Source organism: Arvicanthis niloticus, chromosome 11 (assembly GCF_011762505.2).
Source record: "Arvicanthis niloticus isolate mArvNil1 chromosome 11, mArvNil1.pat.X, whole genome shotgun sequence".
NCBI lineage: Eukaryota > Metazoa > Chordata > Mammalia > Rodentia > Muridae > Arvicanthis > Arvicanthis niloticus.
The window spans coordinates 34429774-34452050 of NC_047668.1; the positions used below are offsets into that span (position 1 = coordinate 34429774).

General features: G+C 42.5%; 1 protein-coding gene across 1 annotated transcript in view; it reads right to left on the reverse strand.

The window, feature by feature from the left end:
• The window catches only part of Cog5 (component of oligomeric golgi complex 5), a 288970-nt gene that overhangs the window by 1063 nt on the left and 265630 nt on the right, over positions 1 to 22277 (reverse strand). Inside the window, exons 20-21 of the mRNA XM_034514294.2 lie at positions 6092 to 6218; positions 5139 to 5218 (exon numbers count right to left, since the gene is read on the reverse strand). Coding sequence (XP_034370185.1) covers positions 5139 to 5218; positions 6092 to 6218 — 207 coding nt within the window. The remainder of the gene's footprint in view (positions 1 to 5138; positions 5219 to 6091; positions 6219 to 22277) is intronic.

Here is a 22277-nt window from a genome sequence, read left to right on the forward strand (position 1 = left end):
TAAATGCAAAAGAAAACTGTCGTAAGTCCAGTAGTTTTGGTAGCACTGATAAGGCAACAGGTCCATCCGTTCCTGGAACAGCCTGGTGCCACAGGCCAGTATCATCAGCCTTCCAACATGCATTAGAGCATTTGAGCAACAGTAGTTGCGCCAGCTGGGGGGTTCAGTGTGGCCAATTTTAGTCTCATTTCAGTATGTGATGTTTTTCTTTGTCCTGAAGGCACATGAAAGTATGGACATAGCTTATGTCTCCCCAGAGATCAGCTAGGTGAGAAAACACCTTGGACACATGCTCAGGTGCACCCTGTGGTGTACACAGTAACAGAGCAGCCTATAGCTACGGAATTTTAGGGCTTTTAATTTTTGGTAGGTTTTGTGATGGAAGCCTGAACTTAGCTAAGTGCTGCCATGTGTTGTGCAGTTGCTTTGGTAATGTTCTTTGATTTGCACTGGGGACAGGAGTTAGCAAATGGCAACATTCATATTCCTTTACACCTAGGGTCATTTCCCCACCACCACAGCCGAGTTGTGGGGGCAGCTACAAGGCTACAACAGTGGTCTCCGTGGGAAAACTTGTGCATGTCCACTCAGTGAGGCTAAGAGTGGTTTGTCCTTCTTTATAAAAATAAGTAAATCACCACTGTTGCGAGTACATACTGCGCATCCCATTTAACAATTCTGTTGTTTATTCCCAAACACTGGAAATAGTCAACGTTGTTCAGATGTGTTCTTTACTTGGGTCCATCTGTCTCCTAGACATTTTAAGTAACATTGCTTCTGGGTGTTGTTTGGTCATCTAACAAATGCTTGGCATTGCTGTTCATCTTTTCTTCATTGAGCCCAGGAAACTAGTTCTGTTCAAAGTCTCTTCTATAAGGAATCTGTTACAAGGTTCTCAAATTCACCCCACCTGTTTCCACATTTGGCCCCCTGCCACCACTGTGTTTCAGGTTAAATGCTTTCTATATTTTGTTTCTAAGCTGCTGGCTGGGTCTCTGAGGTGGTCACCCTAGTACTTACTGGCTCTAATACCACCTGCTATCCACTGCTTGCAAGAGGAGGAACCCAAACAACCCAGCTTTGTTGAAAACAACTATGCAACCCTTTATGCTTCTTTATGCTTTAGCTTGATGTAGCCTGAAAAAGACCCACAAATTAAGTTTGTACTTCATTTGTTGCAGTTAATTGTCCAGTTAGGGAAGAAATCAAGATATTTTCCCACTCTGAAATAGGATATTTCTTCCTCAGATAGGGGTTGGCAGAGGGCCTGTTTGGTTTTGACCATGCACATAGCCTTCAATTAAAGAAATGAGTTCTCTCTATCATCTGCACACTTTCTCTTATTTTTGGGATGAATGCCTTTTTTTGTGTTCTCCCTGGACAGCTCTTTATCATTTAGGACTCAGGTTTAAAAATTTCCTCTTGTCAAAATTACCCTGGAGTCACACAGATGTGAATAAAATCCCAACTATATAGTAACCAGCATGTTGAAATTCCTGAAGGTTGGCCTCATGCTGTGTTCAGGATATGAGTGAGTGCATCCTTTAGCTATGTGGAAGCATGGGCAGGCCATCATTAAGCCAACTTCTCAAATAAGATGTAATTCTGTTACACTGGTCATATGCCTAGCCCCAAGTCCCATTAATCAGTAATTCTAACTACCAGACAGAAGTCCATGCTCGTAGCATCATTTTGTGGGATGTTCCAACATCAGATATCAGAGCCAACCCTTAGGGAGTTACTTCTCTATATTTTTTAATTAATTTGAAGAAAATTGTTTCTTTGCCAGTTGGCATACCAGTTCAAGCAGTTGCCCCAACTCTACAAATGTCTTTAAAGCCAGGCTGAGAAAGGGCTCAACCATCTTGAAGCAGTGGGGTGTGTGCATGCAAGTGTGCGTGCATACATACATTTGCCAGTCTTAAGAAATAAGTGGAAAATCTAATGTTCCATAGTGGGTACACTGTTCTATTTACAAAATACATTTTAAAAAACCACTCTTCTTTGCATTCTCAGGGCTAAGTATATAAATTACACATCACATTGACGGAAGCTCAGAACTAAGTTTAGTTAGATTTTTCTTTTCTCTTGATACTCATCAGAAACACCATTAGAATGACAGTGAGAAAACAGATTAAGCTGCCCTCCCACATAAAATCAGAGCAGGATTTTCAAGCATTTATTAAATTACTTCATTTGCTTCAGGAAAACATTAGCTTTCTTGGAAGTCAGGCCAAGCATTATGTAAGAGGTTTGTAACCAAGCAAGACTGCTGAAGTTACCCTGACAGGAAAAAGCATGGGTTTAATACTAAAGGATGGACTGGGTTAATAGGTCACACCAAGTGGGTGTTTTATAACAGTTTGTCAGGCATTAGAAACGTCATTGTGATTAGTACTAAAATTCTGAAGAATTTTAAGGCATTTTAAGATTTTAGAGACAGACAAGCTGGGAAAGTAAGACCTAGCCTTTAGGTTCTGGACAATGGCAAGATGGCTAAGGTTCCAAGGATTCATACGGTTCCAAGTGGTTTCTGTAACAATGGATAAAAAAGTACCATCAGGTCTAATGAAGTCTAAATGGTTTCAACCTATGTGTCCTCAAAGGGCAACAATCTGATGTGTTGCTTCTCCCCTGAAAATACTAGATACACAGGTTTATATCTTGTTTGGAGGATAAACAGGCAGATCCAACCATTTCTGCAGAGCCTGAGGAATCTTTGTATCCAAACTGATGTTTTGTCTTCAGTGAAAGAATGCTCTGAGCCACCTCTGCACTCAAGCCCACATGTTGGGAGCATCTGGTAGCTGAGCTGGAGCAGCCCCAACTTCCCTGCCTGGCTTGGTCAGAGATTGCTCCGAGTACTTCCCACTTTTAACAGCCCGACAAATGGGAGGAGCAGAACAAGGCTCCACCAGGGCTTGCTCCAAAAGTTAAGGAGATGTTGAGACCCAACACTTGCCTCAGCTCTATCAATAGGGAGAGAAACATCCATCTTTGGTAGGCAGGATCAAAACACATTTTGAGATAACATAAGACAGCACATCCTCTAAGACAAAGGTTTTCTCTTGCTAAGAGGCAGGATGCTATGGCAGTACGGTTTCTGTGGATTCCACTAGGCAAGCAAAGTTCTGGGATCTGCCTGTGTGTGGTGTGTGTGTGTGTGTGTGTGTGTGTGTGTGTGTGTGTGAGAGAGAGAGAGAGAGAGAGAGAGAGAGAGAGAGAGAGAGAGAGAGAGAGAGAGAGAGAGAGACTAGGAAGTATTTATGAGTATGGCTTTCACTTGCTAAATGTGAGCTTAGCAACAGCATCAATGATGAGATCACCCAGGAGACAATTAAAAAGAAGCAGAAGAAAGATTTGTGATCACGAACCCACAGCAAGATTGCCATGTGGATGAACTCATTTCAAGGCCTTAACATGATAAACTGGAGGTCTGATGAATCATTTCCCATTATCAAATATATTGATAATATAAATTGATAAACTCAGATAGGCTGAGTACATACTTGGGAGTCAGAAAAGATGCCACAGAGACATTGCAAATTTCCTGACTAAGCTTTTTCCATAAGCCTAGGCCTGAATACTGACAGGAAGCTCACCTCTCAGCATTTCCCTTCTATGGCTCAGCTTCCAAGTGAGGAAAGATAAGGAACACTAGAAGCCAGGGCTCATCTTCCTTATCCCACATAGGTTCCCAGAGGTTCTGACACCACACCTGTGCCTCACCTTCTTCAGTGAAGTCCTTTACTTGAATGAAGAGTACACTCAGTCCCACTGTGACAGTGGGCACCACCTTCACGTGTTTGTACATAGGTGAGAATGACCTTCCTCATGTGCCTGCTCCCTGCACTGAGGCTCAGATAAGCTGGCTAGCTAGCCTGCCTCATCCACACACCTAGATTGACAGGGTAGAGAACGGATTCAGGGGTTAGGGCAATGCTAACTGGAATTAGAGAACCAGGTGGACAGGAGCTGACTGATGATGTCCTCGTTTTCTAGTGTGACTGGTTTGGTGATGGTGGCCTCCCATGACAAGGTATCAAGGAATAATGGGGTGTGTGTGGGATGATTAAATGAATACATTTTGGGGTTAAGATTTCTGTGATATGTATGGATGCAGATGTCTGACAGCAAGTTTGCTGGCCTAAGGCCCCATGCAAGTGAGTTCCATACCTGGGCCTACTGAGAGGGAGGATGGCAGGTGTGTGTGTGTGTGTGTGTGTGTGTGTGTGTGTGTGTGTGTGTGTGTCTAAAAGAGGCATGTGTCTGCACCACTCACCTGGATACAAAAAAAAAAAAAAAAAACAAAAAACCTAGAAACAAATGTGGACCATGACATTTAACAAAAAGAAGCAAGTCAGCAGCTGGAATGTATGGAAAGAAGTCAGGTTCAATCAGGAACAAGGGAAGCTTCAGGAAAGTGGGATCACATGTCAATAAAATTGAGTCAGCTGACCAAAACAGCAGGGAGAGAGCTCTCTGGTGATGTTTTCTGAGCATGGTTTCAGAGGGCAGTAAAACGGAAGCAGCACGCTCAATGAGCTGCATGCACCATGCTCATGGCTGGAGATGCGCACAGGCACCTCCAGGTTCGTACTGAAACATATCCATGGACCACAACCAGGGAATGTGTGGTATCTAAGTAGGTTCTGAGTTATCCTTTCCTACCAGGGAGTGTCACTGTTCAAAGTTCACTCACTCCGAGTGCCACCATGTCAGTGACTGCCATACATGAAAACAACACAGATACAGAGCCAAAGTGAATCCTCTCATAAGTGACATTGTTTTAAAAGGAGCTTGTGCCCCTTAGGGCTGTACCAGGGAGAAGTGTGCATGGGGCCATTCTGCCCTCTGCAAGGCTGCAACACAGTGAAGAAAGTACACTCTTGAACAAATGGCGGCAAATACTGGCACAAATACTGGTGCCGGAGGATGAGAAGGTCTGGAAAGATTAGACAGTCCCCGTGCCCAGCAGTACACAGCAGAGGGATCCAACGTGCAAATGCCTATGCAATGAAGTGGCCACCTAGAAACACACAACATGTATACACACCCACACTTGCTGCTCTTCACCCATCCCTGCATTCTCTATCCTACTGAGCCTCCCTGTGGATCCCCAGAACACACATCGTTACCTGAGAAGAAGGAGCCTGTCCTTTTCAGATGGATGATCGTCCAGCCACTGGGAGAAGCGTGCATGGGACCATTCTGCCCTCTGCAGGGTTACAACACACACACACAAAAAAAAAAAAAAGAAAGAAAGGAAAAACAAAACACATTCTTCAGCAAATGGTGGCAAATACTGGTACAAAAAGCACTCAAGTCTTGAGAGTAAAATGATCTTCACACTTCCTGAAGAAGTCCAGAAGGTGGCACAGGGCTTCAAGCACCTGATTACCAAAAACCCTTAAGATCTGCTGACATGAGCCTCAGAAAATAGAGATAGATAGGTAGGTAGGTAGGTAGGTAGGTAGGTAGGTAGATAGATAGATAGATAGATAGATAGATAGATAGAGACAGACAGACAGACAGATAGACAGATAAGCAAGCTTCCATCAACAGAGCATCATGAATAAAAATTGTCATTTTTTGTTTGATGATGATGTTTTTTTTGTTTGTTTTTTGTTTTGTTTTGTTTTTGTTTTTTTGAGACAGGGTTTTGTGTAGACCAGGTTGGCCTTGAACTCACAGAGATCATGTGCCTCTGCCTCCTGAGCGCTGGGATTAAAGGCATGCACCACTACACCCAGCTATATGGTGATGATTTTTTGGGACAGGGTCTCACTCTGTACTTCAGGCAGGCAAGGAGCTCATGGCAATCCCTCTAGCCCCAGTTTCCTGAATGCTAAGATTACAGGCATGGGGCACTGTAGTAAGTTGAGAGGTTTTTTTTAAGGGCTAATTCTGGACTCAAGAAGTAAATTTTAGACTGCCTGCCAAGAAAACACATGCAGGGCACCGGAATTTTCTTCCATCTCTGTTCACTTTCAGAGAAACATCAGAGACTAGATAAAGTGGGAGGGAGCTAGCAACCCACTCCGTGAGGACACTAACAAAGTTGTCTGAGAGGCTACCCTCTCTTCATTACCTGGAAGGGGGATTTCAGCTCAGCAGGTGCTCTTGTGAACAGAAACTGAATGATGGTGCTGAACGGAATAATGTCTCCCACAGCTGGACTGTCCGCCACATGTTCACTTGTCTGGAAGAGCAAGGGTCTAGAAGGAAAAGCAAAGTTAATTCATGTGGTTCAGCAGTGAGAGATGATCTGGTAGGGGAATCATTCTGCTGGAATATTCCTGTTCTTTCTTTTTTGAGACATGGTTTCTCTATGCAGCCATGGAACTTGCTCTGCAGACTATGCTAGAGCTCAGACACCCTGCCTCTGCCTCCCAAGAGCTAAAAGGTGTACACCATGACCTCCAGCCCTACATAGGTTTTGACACCCCATTAAAAAACAAACCATTCAGCCCCAAAGCCTCATCTCAAGCTTACCACTCAACAGTTACCAATGGATCTGATGGTACTTCATTGCAGCAAAATTTCCTCTAGGGTAATTTAATTAACAGGCTAAAACCAACAAGCACAAAGCAAAACCTTCTCATTAGTGTAAATAACAGATTCTTAGTTTGACCCTTGAAGCTTTCACCTTATCTAAATCCCTTCTTTGGGCTATAGTCTAATATGAAGGAACTCAACCGTTTCTATACAGCCTTTCTAATGGTGCTCATGTCTGTGGTGTAAAGTTACTACTTTGCTGTAGTCAGTAATTTATGCTAGTTCCCTTCTATACACTGTAGTTCCAGACTCACTCCCACAATTCCATAGGAGTGGGATGAAGGCCTGTCTACTTCACTACCAATTCTCGACCACTCTGTGTCAAAATCTGGGCAGGAATGATGTGCGACCTCTGGCTCTGAGTTCTCATGGATACACGCTGCTGAGTCTATGGTTGGCTTCAGAGGCTCACCTGAAACAGCCAGGCCGCAGCCACACTTCTTGGCAGATCAGACAGATGACTGACAGGAGCCATGGAGCACAGCCCTGTATCCTGCTCTCTTTCCTCAGCATCTTAACTATGCCAACGTATGAAGGCAGCAGGCCCATGTGAGACAGTGCGACCCCTCCCGTCCTTTCACTAACGAACATTTATACCAAGAGCCAGGAGAGTGTGCTCAACAGGTTCTTATTAGATCCAAAAATATTAGAGACATGTCCTTACAGTAATAATCCTACCAATACAACCTACCCTACCTAAAAACCATTCATATCCGAACTGCTTACGATGGTTGGCTTTGAGTATCAACTTGATTCAGTTTAGAGTCAGCAGTGAAGGAGCATCACTGAGGGACTGTCTGCACTGGGTTGGCTGTGGGCACTCAAGGCAAAGATTTTCATGGGTTGATTGAAGAGGAAGAGCACCCTATATGTAGGCAGCAGCACCTCACAGAACAGCCTGCACTAGCACTGTTCATCAATGTCGACTGTGGGTGTGATGTGACTACTTCAAGTTCCTGTCACCTTAGCTGTCCTGCAGTGACGGAGTATGAATGGGAAATATGAGGCGAATCCTTCCTCTCCAAGTTGCTTTTGTCCTGATGTCTGATCACAGTAAAAAGAAACGAAGACACGGCCTCATCAAATAACACTGTTTTGTTGTTGAGTTTTTTAATTAATGGGAAATAGTGTTCATTTTTATTGTCTCCTACCAGAAAGCCAGGAACCTCCTAATTCTTCTTATGGCCACACCAAGAATTTGCTACATTACTTTGAAAATGTTCAAAGCCAAAAATCATTTCAGTGTTCCATGCTGAAGAAGTTCAGGTCCTCTGTGTAATGAATCCTGAAAACGCTGCTGGGATAGTTTTACTTTTGCCCGGAGGCATCACTGAGTCCTCCTCTGTGTGGATGATACTGTCTTCACTACTAGGTCAAAGCTGCGAGTTTCAATAAGGAAAGCATTGCAGCCATCAACAGAACAGCGCATGCTTAAGCATTCAGTTATGTCAGGCACATAGAAAGCTTTCAGACTTGAGGTCAGCAAGAGGTCTCAGGCTTCACTATCCCCAAGTCACAGCTAGTAAACTGCTCACCGGTGAGAATAGCCCACTGAAAACTCAACTCTTACAAACAAGACTGGTCCACGCACGGATTAGATGAGAGAACTAAACAAGAACTACCCCAGAAAGTTACTGCTGCCCTGAGACTACACATTCCTCCTGTTCCTGGCACAGCACCAGAAGGAAAACTGTCTGCCCCCACAGTTCCAAGGAGAGAACAAGAAGCAGACATCCGGCTTTTCTAGCGTTCATGGCCAGGTGCACTCTACCTCAAAGTACCACAGGGCTGGACTCTGGAGTCAAGTAGAAACAGGAAGTAGAGCTCAGAGCTGCCAGTGGAGAGGCCTGAGTGGCAGCTGTGCTCCTGATAGCAATGGTGCCTAATCAGACACTAGCCAATGACAACCTACCAGCAAAACCCAACTGTTGGCTCACAAAAATCTGTGCCACGTTTAACTTGGCTTATATCTCTAGAGAGCAATCTGCCTAGCCCAAAGTCTCAGTCAGAATCCAGGCAGGGAGACGTGGGCCACAGCATACCTGTAGAGCAGCGGTTCATACCTGTGTGTCGAAACCCCCTTGTGTGTGTGTGTGTGTGTGTGTGTGTGTGTGTCAAACAACCCTTTCACAGGAATTGCATATCAGATATTTACATTATGATTCCTAACAGTAGCAAAATTACAGTTCTGAAGCAGCAGCAAAACTAATTTTATGGTTGGGAGTCACCACAACATGAGAAACTGTCCGAAGTGTTAGGAAGACTGAGTGCACAGGAGCTAAGCTTACTTTTATGACCGTAGGATACAAATAGTGGCTCCACCTAGCTTGGTGCTTACTCCACAGCCCTGCTGGCAGTCCAAGAAGGAGCTTTATCCAACCTCAGAGGCTACCCTCTGGCTGGGTTCAGGTAAGGGAAAACCCAGCACATGAATTTCTGTAGCTCACAGATGCAGCTTCCAGTAGAGTCCAGAGGGAGACATCAGATTCCTTGGCCCTGGAGTTACAGGTGGCGGAGTTCTTTTGGGTGATCTATAAACATTCTTAACTACTGACTCGCTAACCTCAGATTCAAGGTTTTTGCTCATTTTTCTATAAAAAAAAAAAAGATTATTTCTTTATTAAATATAATTTGTATTTTTAAAATGTTTTTATTTTTAAACTGGCAAAGACTTATGTTAAATATTTCAAAAGGCATTCCATTTGGAGATACCTCTATTTTAAATTCAAACTCTTAAAAAAGCCAGCTAACAGTCTCCTGCTAAGGAGATGGAAGAGAATTGTAACTTGATCCAACCAATTTGATTACTATGTTTCTACTAATATTTAAAATGTTAAGATACAGATTAAAGGCTCTTAAGTCCTGTGACAGACTTAGACTTCTGATTACCTTAAAGTAACTCTGACCTCTTTTATTCTTTTCAGGAAATAAACCAAAAAATTGGGTTTTTTTAATCCAAATTATAAAAACAAAACAAAAGAATCCAAACCAAGTCCCTAATAACAGCCATCATGGTACTTCATATTTAAGAATTCTGTGTTTTCTAGGCTAGGATGCTAACTCATTCAGCAAAATGCTTGCCATCATCATGTAAACATGATGGTTGGAGTTCAGATCCTTGTGGTCCATGTTTGTTATCCCAACTCTTGGAAGCAGAGACTGGTGTGTATACCTGGAGCTGGCTTGTTAGCTAAACTAGTTAAATCTGTGAACCCTGGGATCAAGACAATACATTATCTCGAAACTCAGCATCAATGTCTGGCTTCCACACACATATGCTCAAATGTATGTATACACACACACACACACACAGAGTCTTAGCTACTTTTTAGTGCTATCATAAGATACCATGACTAAGGCAACCTACAGAAGGCTTTATTTGGGGCTCACAGTTTCAGAGCGTTAGAGCATGAGACCACCATGTCAGGAGGCACAGCAGGAAGAAGGCAGACATGGCATTGGAGTAGAAGCTGAGAGCTTACATCTGGAGGCACAATATGAAGCAGAGAGAAACACTGGAAATAGCACGGCCTTTGGAAACTTCAGACCCGCCGTCACCGACAGGCCTCCTTCAACAAGGCCATGCCTCCTAATCCTTCCCAAACAGTTCCAAAAATGGAAGACCAAAATATATGAACTTTTGGGGGCCATTTTCATTTAAGCCAGCACACTTGCATATACAAATGCAAAAAAAGCCCACATTTCTTGATTAAATCAGCATTTAAGTTATCCTATAGTATAATTAGGAGGACTTCAAAATTTAAAATATTCACATTTTACTAATAAAAAGTAAATAGACAATATTACCCAGTGACTCCTATTTGTCTTTCTGATAACAACATAAGACTTGGTTATTCCTAGACAGCCCATGAAACCCTTAATTTCTCATAAGTCTTAGCTCTATTTTCCACCCTCTGTCCCCAAAAATTGTACATGGGAAAAGGCCATTTTGATAAAAGATAAATTAAAGGAATGCGATATTGTTATCTGATTTCATCTGCAACGTAAAGTTTTCAAACACTGAGATAATGGCACGTCAAATTATTACTCACAGTTTAGAACCTCACATTTCCTATAATTAGAACTATGAACCCTTCGTGAGATTACAGCTATAAAAATCAAACCTATTAAAAGGAAATAGACAATCAAAACATAGTAAGTTATGTTTAACACTCTGAACATCACAAAACCGTCATATGAAATACAAATAATTGCAGACAGGCAACATTATCTATGTAGTTTAAAAATGCCATTTCTAGTTGATTAAAAATGCCCCTTCTCCCATCTGTTGCCTTTAAATACTCAGGCCACAGTGTGTTTTTGACTATGTTGGTATTAGGAACACTGTTCCTATGTTTACACATCATATGTATCTCAGATACGGAGGTTGAAAACAGTTTAGACCTGGCTCATGACAGCTGGAAGAGTTGTCAATGTTTAGAGTTACTGTTCCTGGTGACTGTTTAGCACACTGTGATACAAAGCACTATTTAGTCTTTGCATGCACAAAAGGTGATTGCTTGGCCAACAGAATGAACTGTGAACTCATGTTCTTAGAAAAAAAAGTCAAGCACATCTTAAACACTGTACAAGGTTGAGGAACTGGTTGATGTGGCTGTGACTGGAGAGCTAAGATGATGAGGAGGCTGGTAGACAGTCTTGGGCTCCCTTCAGTCCCCACACAGCCACCTCTTGCCCACCTCCATGTGGGACCCGATATCCTCAGGACTACCAAATCAATCCTTTGCATCAACAGAAGGTCAAGATGGCATCAGATAACAAAGAGTTCCTGGCTCTGTTCGAACCCACCCTAATGTGCCGAGAACAATGCATTAACCATGCTTTGATTTATAATTTTATAACAACTTAGTGAAATTGACACCATTTTAGAACATGGAATTTGGGGCAACCTGACGCTGTGTTCCTGGACTACAGCTGGTTCTACTTGGTTCTCTAATTATCTTTGAAAATGAATTTTAAAAGAATCCTACAGATGAAGAACAAATGGACTAAACATAACACTGTCAATTATCACCAGCAAACCTCAGTAAGCAAAAGAAATCAGTGACTTTAAGAACAGTGTTTAAAATACCAAGTTAGAAATGCAAAGGAAAACAGAATGAGAAGGAATACAGAAAGCCTACAGGAACAGGGAAAGCCCAAGAAGGGAGGGCATCAGGGTATGTGTAATGGAAGGAAATGGAGGAAAGAAGGAATGTTTCAGGAAACAGTAGATGAAGCGTCCCCATGTTCCTCTAGGGACAGACCAAGTTTCGCCCGTCAAACCCAACCCAAAGAGAAGTTCACGGAGACGCAAATAAGAATGTAGCTAAAGCAAAGACAACAAGTTCAGGGATAAAACCCAGGAGGGTCTCGGTGCAGTCAGAAAGCAGGCAGGGTTAGGTGCTAAGAACAACCTTCCTCTTCAGTCTCCACACAGTTGTCTCATTTCCTTTTGATCTGGAGAACAGGACAGCTGATTTTGTTTTTAGCAAGGAAGGTAATTTAATGGTTTATATGTGTTTTTCATAACTATCCTCTAGGATCTTTTCAATGCAAACTACAACAGACACAAGGAAAGCAAGCAAGCAAGCCAGCAAGGAAGATTAGGAGATGGAGGGAGGCATGGAGGAAGCAACCAGGCACATATGCATGGGATGAGCTGTGTCTAGGCGGCCTGGCACACAGAGATGGTGGGTGAACTGCTCATAAAGCAGGCCTGGTCAAAACTGGCTGGTTAGGTCAGTCCCATCCATCCCTTTGGAGCTCTAAGCCACTAAAGCTGTCTTTCTCACAAGACCAGTCTTCTGAAGTGGTCACTAACAGAGGTGCCTAAGGAGCTCTGTGTGACCTCACATGTCACTTCCTGTCAGGGACCACAGCCTGAGCCCTCCAGATGGGATCTGGAGCACCAGCAGGAAAAACAAAAAAACAAACAAACAAACAAACAAACAAAAAAAACCCATCACCTGAAGTGCCTTTCAAAGCAAAAGAAAATTAATTAAGGTGCTATGAAAAGCAGAAATTCTACACTGTCATTCTTAGAGATTATCTAAATATAGCAACACTTCCAGGGTTACATATTCTAGCCAGAAGGTAGAGTTAATTAGTCAAGTATTAGAACCCTTAGAAAAAACTGTCTATTTCTAGTTCGGGAAAGTCACATTTAAGTGAGTCACGGCTGCACAGCTGTCGGTTTCCAGCCAGGCTGGTAAGGGTAATCATGAAATGCAGGACAACAGAGGTCCCGATGCTCCTGACCCTACATTCAGTACGAGTGCTGAACTCTTCCATGCTCCCTGCCACCAAATCTACCCCTCCCCAATTCTGAGAGAAGGCCCGAGAAGGCGGCAAGAACACTGAGTCCAAGGCGCTGAGCTTAGAAACTCCCATAGAAACCAAAGTCAGAGAGGAAAGGTGACCTACCCTATTGTGGGATCACATGCAGCGAGCCATCTTTCCCACACAGGACCACCTTTAAGAGAACATTGAGCCATCTGAAACCTGCAGGAAGTGAGGCTCTCTACAAGACACGTTAGGGGTCATGAGGGCTGCAGAAGAGAGTGATGTAGGAGGCTAATGACTTGGGGTAAGCAAGGTCTCAAAGAAGAGGTTAGAAGGGTTCCTGAGTTTACTGCCTCTCACCACAGACCGTGCAGGAAAGGAATTCAGAGGGAGAGCTCTCTTCCTCTCCTGGGAGCTGTACTGGAGTTGTTGAGAAACAGAAGCTAGCAACATGAAGTCTTTCATTGGCAAAAATTTGCCAACAATCTCTTAAAATTTCTGGTATTTTCCTAAATAATATAGACAAATATTCTAATGTGCCCCTGGACCAATCAGTAAGAAACAAATAGGTACTTCTGGAAAAAGACACAGGCTAGTCATTCCCCCAGTGGACAGCTATGCTAGTTCAGTCTGTCAGCTCTTGTGAATACTGTAGCTTAAAAACAGGACCACGAAACCATGACTATGATAAATAGTGCAGCAGGAATGCTTTAGCTGGATCATATAGTAGCTACATTTTTAGGGTTTGGTTTGGTTTTTTTTAGGAGCTTCCACACTGTCTTCTACAGTGGCTGCACAGTTAACGTTCAGTAGTGAATAAGGGTTTCTCTTTCAGCATATCTTGGCCAGCATTTGTTATCCTGATGACAGTCATTCCTCCTTGGGTAAGATGGAATTTCAAAACAGTTTTAATTTACCATTCTTTAATGGCTTAGGGTGTTGAACACCTTTTCAAATACTAACTGGGAATTTATACTAATTCCTTTGAGACTAGTCTGTCTGTTCAGCTGATTAACCCCATTAATGACTGGACAATTTTGTTGGTGTTTACTTTTGCCCTTCTTTACATATTCCAGATATCAGTTTCCTATCCAGAGTATAGCTGGCAAAGACCCTTCTTTGTTCTATTCAGTGTGTGTATGCACACATGCACATGACAGTAGCCATTAGAGGGCTATGGCACTGGCCACTGACCTGACAATCTATCATGTAGATTACAGGCACCCAACTCAGGTCGTCGCTAGTGGCCAGTGCCTTTACCGAGCCACCTTGCAAGCCCCACTTGCTTCTATTTTAGGCAGTCTCTTCACTAGTATTTCCCTTGCTGTGCAGAAGCACTCTTCTCTCTGCCTCTTCCCCCGCCCCCAATTTCAATTTCTCCCTCCCTCTATCCCTTCTTTCTTTAACTTTTTTCTTTTACCTTTCTTTCTTTTCTTTTACTTTTGTTTTTTCTTTTTTTGAGATAGGGTTTCTCTGTGTAGCCCGAGTTATCCTCAAACTCAGAAATCTTCCTGCTTCTGCCTCCCAAAGCATGTGCAGCCACGCTAAGCTTTTCTAATTTCATGTAGAACCACTTGTCAACACTTGAGATTTCATGTGCTACTGAAGTCCTTTTCAGAACATCTTTCTGAACTCTTGAGATTTCCTGTGCTGCTGTTTCTACCACTTGAGTATTTTCAGTATTCACCAGTATTTGAAATGTTGACATCTTTGATCTGGTTTACATTGATTTCTGTGTAGGGTAAAGGATAGGGATCTAGTCTTTCTCTTCTACAGAGAGAAACCAACTTTTCCATTTGTTAAGATGCTGTCTTTTTCTCTAATACATGTTTCAGATACATATGTCAAAGACTAGGTGGCAGAAAATGTAACTGTGATTTGTCTACTTTTTTTCCCTAGTACCATACAGTTTTGTCCCCGTAACTCATTAGTATAGTCTGATACACAGGCTCCAGTGTTACTCTTTCTGCTTCAGATTGCTTTAGCTATCTAGAATTTTTATACTTCTACATAAATTTTAATTATTTTTTTATAGTTCTGTGAAGAACATTACCAGAATTTTGATTAAGATTAGGTTGACTACAGCAACCATTTGGTAATCTGTTCATCTTCATAACATAAATTCTACACATCAGTCAGCAAAGTAGCACTTTCCCTCCAATGCCTTCAGTGTCCTCAGTACCTTAACGTTGCTGCTGTCTCAGAGGTGCTTCAGGTGGGTTAGTTTCCATGTCTTTTAATGATCTGTTTTATGGCAAATGGAATTTTCCCACTATTCCTTTCTTAGAAAGTTTGTTATTATATATAGAAAAATTTGATATTTTTGTATGTTGGTTTTGTATGCTGTTATTTTGCTGAAGTGTGTATTAGGTCTCATGGTTTTCTAATCAAATCTTTAGAATCTTTTAAAAATAGGGCAATCTAAAAATAGGAATACTTTTCATTTTTCCTTTATTGTGTCCACTGTTAAGACTGAACACTATACTGAATAGAAGGAGAGAATGGGCACCCTGGCTCATCACTGCCTTCAGGGGAATTGCTTTCAGTCTTTCCCATTTAGTCTAATGCTGACTATTTGAGTTGATCATGCAGTTTATGTACAGAAGTTCATCTCTGTGTTGTATTACATTTATTGATTTTCATCCTTTGTTCAAACCAAAAGGTTCTAAGATTTTTATTTTATGTGAATGGGTGTTTTGCCTACATGTATGTCTGAGCACCACATGCATGCCTGGTGTAACAGAGATCAAAAGACGGCATGGAATCTTCTGGAAATGGAGTTACAGACATTTGTGAGCTGCCAAGTAGATGCTGGGAATAGAACACAGGTCTTCAAGAACAAGTTCTTTTAACTGTTGAGTTACTTCTCCAGCCCCATTATATTTTTTAAATGTCTCTTAAGTTCGCTTTGTTAATACTGAATTATTAAGCATTTTAGGGGATGGACAGAGGGTTCAATGGCAAAGGTTGCTTACTATTTATCTTTGCAAAGGACTTGGGCTAAGTACCGAGAGCACCTACTCTGCAGTTCACAGTCACCTGTTATTTCCATTCCAGGGGATCCCATGCCCTCTTCTGGACTCCAAAGGCTTCTGCACACACATGGTGTACATAAACTCTGACATACACATATACACATATAGACACATACAAATAAAATAATTAAAACAATTTAAAAAACATTGTTTGCATATATGGCCTGGGGAAATAGTGTGATCTGTAAAGTGCTGACTGCAAGCATAAAGACCTAAGTTCTATTCCCAGAACCATGTAAAATATCTGGGTATGTGGCCTGTATCTGTAATCTTAGCACTGAGGAGACAGAGGTAAGCGATCTCCAAGGCTTGGTAGCCAACCAGCCTAAGTGTAAGCCCCAGCCTGTGAGAGATGCTACTTCAAAACAAAAAAAATTGAAGATGATAGGCACCTGGACAATGACACCTGAGGGTATTTGCTGGCCTAAACATGCATGCACACATGCCTGTATGCACATACAACCACACATGTGTGCCTACACACGAAATTTTTGTATTTATCAAGAAGTCTGACTACAGTTCTCATGTTTTGTCTTTTCCTGGTTTTCGTTTCAGGATAATGCTGCTTACTCCATGGAGTGGGTTTGGTAGTTTGCCTTCCCTTTCTCATTTGTGGAACAGTCTGAGCAGCACAGCTCTTCCCAACAGGGATTTTAGGATTGGCAGTGACCTCCTCTGGCTCTGCGCTCTATGTTGGAAGACTTCTTGTTTCTTCTTTACTTCACTGACTGCTATGTGTCTGTCTGAGTTATTACATTTACTTGGTTTAGTTTTAGCAGGCCCTACCTCTAGGAATTCATCCATGTCTAGACTCTCTAGTCTTTATGAAGCCAGTTCTCAGACTGCTCCCTGATGATCCTCTGCACCTCCCTGGAGTCTAGAATAAACTCCCTTTTCATATTCAGTTTTATGATCCTTGGGTCCTTTCTTTCTCTGGTTACTTTTTCAAAGAACCAACTCTTTGTCTGATTGGTTCCTATGTTGCTCTTTGTGGCTGTTTCAGTAATCTCTGCTCTGACCTTGACTGCTGCTTTGACTCGTCTACCTTTGGGTCTGGCTGGTCTTGTTTTTCTAACACTTTCAAGTGTCCTGTTGGCTTCATCTTTCTGATGTTTGCTATGAGCACTAAAGCTATAAACTTCTTCTTAGAGTTGCTTTAGCAACAGGCAAAGGTTCTGGTAAACTGTGCTTTCATTTTCACTTGATGCTAGTAATTTTAAATGTTCTTCCTGTTTCTTCAGCTGTCCCATTGGTCATTCAAGCATGTACTGAGAGGGAACTGGCAAGATGGCTCAGTGGGTAGTGGAACTTGTTGCCAAGCCTGATGGCTTCAGTTTAATCCCTGAAATCCATACAGTGGTAGGTGAGAAACAACTTCTGCAAGTGCTCTTCTGACCTTACCACACATGCTGCAGCAAACATGTGACCACACCTGAAATACATACATAAAGGCTATAGAGTATGTATGGCTGAGTGTATGCACACATATGTACACATGCATGGGTGCAGAGCACGCACACACACACACACACACACACACACACACACACACAGACAGAGACAGGGACAGGAAGATGGCTCAGTGCCTGGGAGACCTAACTTCAAGCCCCAGAACTCACATTAAGGTGGAATGAGAAAACAGACTCCATAAATTATCCTCTGACTTCCATATGTTTGCCAAATTATATATGCCTGAGCACACACAGTAACTATAATAAGCATTTTAAAAGAGTGTATTCTCAGTCTCCACATACCTGTATAGTTTCTATAGTTACTATTGCTCTTGGTTTCTGGTTGTTGTTGTAGCAGGATACTTATTCTACTACATTGTATTCGCAGTGGAGCTCAGTGATTAGGTAGTAGAAGGGGAGGTGGAGCTGGGAGAGAAAGAGAGGAAGTAGAGGGGAGAAAAAGAGGAAGAGGAGGAAAGAAATAGAGGAAGGGGAGGAGAGAAGGAGGATATCAGCCATGGAGAACCACAGATGGGTCGAAAGTTATCCTGGATAGCAACTTCCATCAAAAGGTTAGATGTTGAATAACAACTCTAATTGTGTGGGCATCTTGTTGATTGAGCATCTCTAAATATATAAATCCTTTAGATAATCATTAAGCTTTAAGAGTCTCATTTCTACTGGGTACTTCGAGGATGGCAGATATTGTCTGGGGCTCAGCTAAGCTTTGTGGATGCGGCATGGTGGATTGGCATAGTCATCCCCCACACTGGCGTTTTGTGGGTGCCAGAGCCTGCACATCTAGCTAGCCAGAGCCCTGGTCAGAGCAGAGGAGGAGCAGCAAGAACATGGTGGCTGCCTGGGAACAAGCTGGACTGGGCGCTGTTTTCTAAGTATCACCCCTACAGTAGTAACTGTAATCTGATAAGATATGGTACATTGTTTTTCTTTCATATTTGTGAAGACTTGTTTTATGGCCTGTTTTAAGAGATTTCTATGGGTCACCTAGCAGAACGTATATTCTGAATCTGTTAGATATTCTGCAAATGTCTGCTCTGTCCATTTGACCTGTAGTATAGCTTAAGTCTGAAGTTTTGTAGTTGTTCTTGTTGGTCTTCAGTTTAAATGACTTAGGAAAATTAGGATCTTGAGTCATTCATTATCACTGCATCAGGACTCATCTGAGTTTTTATGCCCATTAGTGTTGTTTTTATGAAACTGAGAGCATGTTGAGAGCAGGCTATGTCCTATTCTATGTCACTTCATATTGTGTAAAAGAGTAGATTGCCAGGTTGCACCTTGCCCTTATAGACTCCATTAAAAAAAAAAAAAAAAAAAGATTTCACCCCCATTTTCAGGATGGAAGATAATTAAATGCAAGTGGACTCACCAACACCACCATCTGTCCAGCACCACCCACAAGCACAGATAGATAATAACTTATTCCTAGCAGGAGAAATGGTGCTAACCTAGGAAGGTATGTGAGTGAAATGAAATAGCAGGCACACAAGAGTGAATTAAAATCATATCAGTAAAACCAGGCCTAAGAACATATCAGACATGCCAGACCAAGAGAGGGTATAACTCCTTTACTTGAACCCTATAAAATGGAATATTCCTCGCATTGTCATGGCAGGGACCTGCACTAACCTGTCATTTTTTTACCTGGAGTATGCATCAAGACATAGATGGAGAAGACCCAATGTTCCCAGGGTTAGTTAGCTCAGTCCTCCATTGTTGACATGGCCCACTGACTGCCATCCACTCGTCCATATGCATCTCCCTCTGGACTTAGCCCCCTGCTCCTGCTGCACACTGGGTTCTGCTCTTTTGTCTCCACAGCTGGCTACATCGTCAGTCTCTCCTCTGACTTTTTCATGGCCTGATCTTTACAGCAATAGCTTCTTCTCTGAGGCTACTGTGGATTTGTTATCTTATCAATATATTCATCTTATCTATATGTATTTATGCATTCAATCCACCCATTTCTGAAAAGCTCCTGTAATACTACTGTATAGCCTCTTTACCATGTATGCTTTCTACAACTTAAATGTATGTGTACCTCTATATAGATACATTTACTGTATTCCGTTTGTGGTCTGATATGAGAGTTAATATTAGCAATTAAGATATGAGAGTTAATACTAGCAATTAAGGCTGGAATAAAACCTGCATTCACCTCAGCCAGACTGCTAAGGTAGGCAAACTATCTGGCAAATATGGGCCACTGAAACTGATGCAAGTAGTAAGTGTACTGTTACTCAATAAACTCTTGTACCACAGAAATACAAATGTTCCTCCATTTTTCTGGCATACAGTACTCATGACAGAGTCCATACATTTGGCACAATATGTAGTTATAATTGTTATATCTTCTTGATGAATTAGTCCCTTTATTAATATGGGCATGGCCTTCTTTACCAGATCAGATATAGCAGCACTTGTATGGTCCGTAGACCAGGGCCTTAGAAAAGTGTCAATCAATCTCCCTGAAATGAAAACCAGCACAAAGGAGCATCCTATCTTAGTTACTGATCCCCTCCTCCTGAGCCTGTAGCTCCCTTGCTCTGAATGTCTCTTTCTAAAAGCTCCAGCATAGCACAGCCCCATTCCCTGACTGTTTCCCTTGATCTAGTAAACTCAGATAAAGAAGGTTCCAGAAATGCAGGCTGTAGCCATCAGAAAGAAACTGTCCCTCAGGGCTAAGGTGATGGGCCTGCTGGAAGGCAGGTTCTGTATTTTGGAACCATTGTCTCTGGGCCTTTTTCTGTCAGCTCACAGATCCACAAGGGCATCGACACTGACAATGTCAAGAGGCAGAGTCTTCAGGCATCTGGTGCTCAGGGGTTAATGTCATACTGCAGAGAGGCAGGCAAGGATGGGGTCTTGACAGTTTTGACACATGTGTCACAAGTGGAAATACAAAGCCTGTAGGGGCAGATCAGGAATGTCAGCATTTTTCTGAGGCAGCATTCTGTCCAACACTGAAAAGGTTTTTGCTGCCCGAGGGACTCTAATGGAGACAGCAAAATGTAAATGTATGCAAGAAGCTTGCTGGCTTAATTACCTAGTCCACTGACATTACCATCAGAGAGATTGCCCAGAGGCAGATGGCAGCAAGCTGTGGAAAGGGAGAGCCTGCTAGGGCTTTAAAGGGGGGTGGGGGAGGAGCAGCCCTGTAGCTGAGATCTTAACTGGAGAAAGATCTGGCTGGCACTGTCTTACTCCCCTGCAAAGAAGTCTCTGCTGCCCTCTCCTGCTCCGCTGCCTCTAACCCAGACTGTTCAGAATGAGGCCTTCTGTGGATTCCATAACATGCCTGAGTAACTGGCTTGCCTTGCCTCCTACCTTGTTAGGAAACATTTTTATGGATATTATATTATTCTTTAGCTCTTCTATTATTTCTGGATGGAAAAACAATATGAGGAATTAAACAATAAAAATTATTGGCTTTTCTCACTAAAAAGTAAGGCTGAAGTAGGTTTATTTGAAAAATAAAAACTTCTGCTGATGTAAACTGTTAGTATTTCGTCTAAACTCCACATCCCCAGTTACCTGGCAATAGCCAGGTATGCTCCTCCCCACAGTTACCTGGCAACCGCCAGGTAGCCTGATCCACTATAAAAGGGGCTGCTTGCCCCCTCCTCTCTCTTACTCCCTCTCTTCTTCTCTTGCACTCTTACTCTCTTATCCTCTTACCCTCTCTTACCCTCTTGCCTCTCTGTCCCCTCCCCCACCTTCCTCTCTCTCCACGTGGTCATGGCCGGCCTCTACTTCTCTTCTCTCCCCACCTTTGCCCTTTCCCCTGAATAAACCTTTTCCCACTTAGAACCGCGTGGTCTGGAGTGATCTATTCTCAAGGCGGTCAGATATTTCTTACATAAACGACAAGACTTTGATGCCCATTCTTACTTCTTAGTTTGTTCTGCTTCCTTTCTCCATACAAACACATAGCAGTGTTGATGGTAAAGCAGGCCACAGCAATCATCTCCTCGGTAGCTTGGTTTTTTTTTTTTTTTTTTTTTTTTTTGGTTTGTTTTTAATTTAGTGTTACATTAGGGAATATTTTGATTTTGTCTTTATAAAAATTTAAGAGCCAATCCAATACTGTCCATTATTCACCTGGACATGGTGGAACAGTAACTTTGAATGACCTGTAAATGACAGCCAAGATCCAGCATGCACAGGGTTACTGCTGATAGCTAGCTCTTGTTAGAGGGCACGAAAACAATGAAAAAGATGCAGGTTAATAATCATGGGTCCTAGCCAGGCAGTGGTGGCACACGCCTTTAATCCCAGCACTTGGGAGGCAAAGGCAGGTGGATTTCTGAGTTTGAGGCCAGCCTGGTCTACAGAGTGAGTTCCAGGACAGCCTGGGCTATACAGAGAAACCCTGTCTCGAAAAACAAAACAAACAATCACGGGTCCTAAGGCTGGGCAGTGGTAGTATACACCTTTAATCCCAGAACATTGGATATTCAGGAAGGCAGACCTCTGAGTTTGAGGCCAGCCTGGTTTATACAGCTAGTTCCAGAACAGCCAGGGCTACAACAGACAACCCGTATCAAAACAAACAATCACCAACCAACCAACCAAAAAGGAAAAGGAAAAGGAAAAGGAAAAGGAAAAGGAAAAGGAAAGAAAGGGTCCTTCTGCTGCAACTGTTCTACCCTTGTCTTGGAAAAGAGAGTAATATGTAATTAATAAGTTTTGTGAGTTAGTAAAACAGGGGCCTATGACTAGGTGATTAGAAGAGATTTTGTTTCTGGGGTTTAGTTACTCTCCTGGATAAAGAACATGTCCCCTGTGAAGCCTAGGAAACAGGCCCTCAGAGCTAGCTTTCTATGTTTACATTCTCCCACAGGAAAGCTTTGCAAAGTTCACCCTGTCCCTGTGACACCTTAGAGAAGTTGTCAGAACCATTCTTTCCTCAATGGCAGCACTGGCA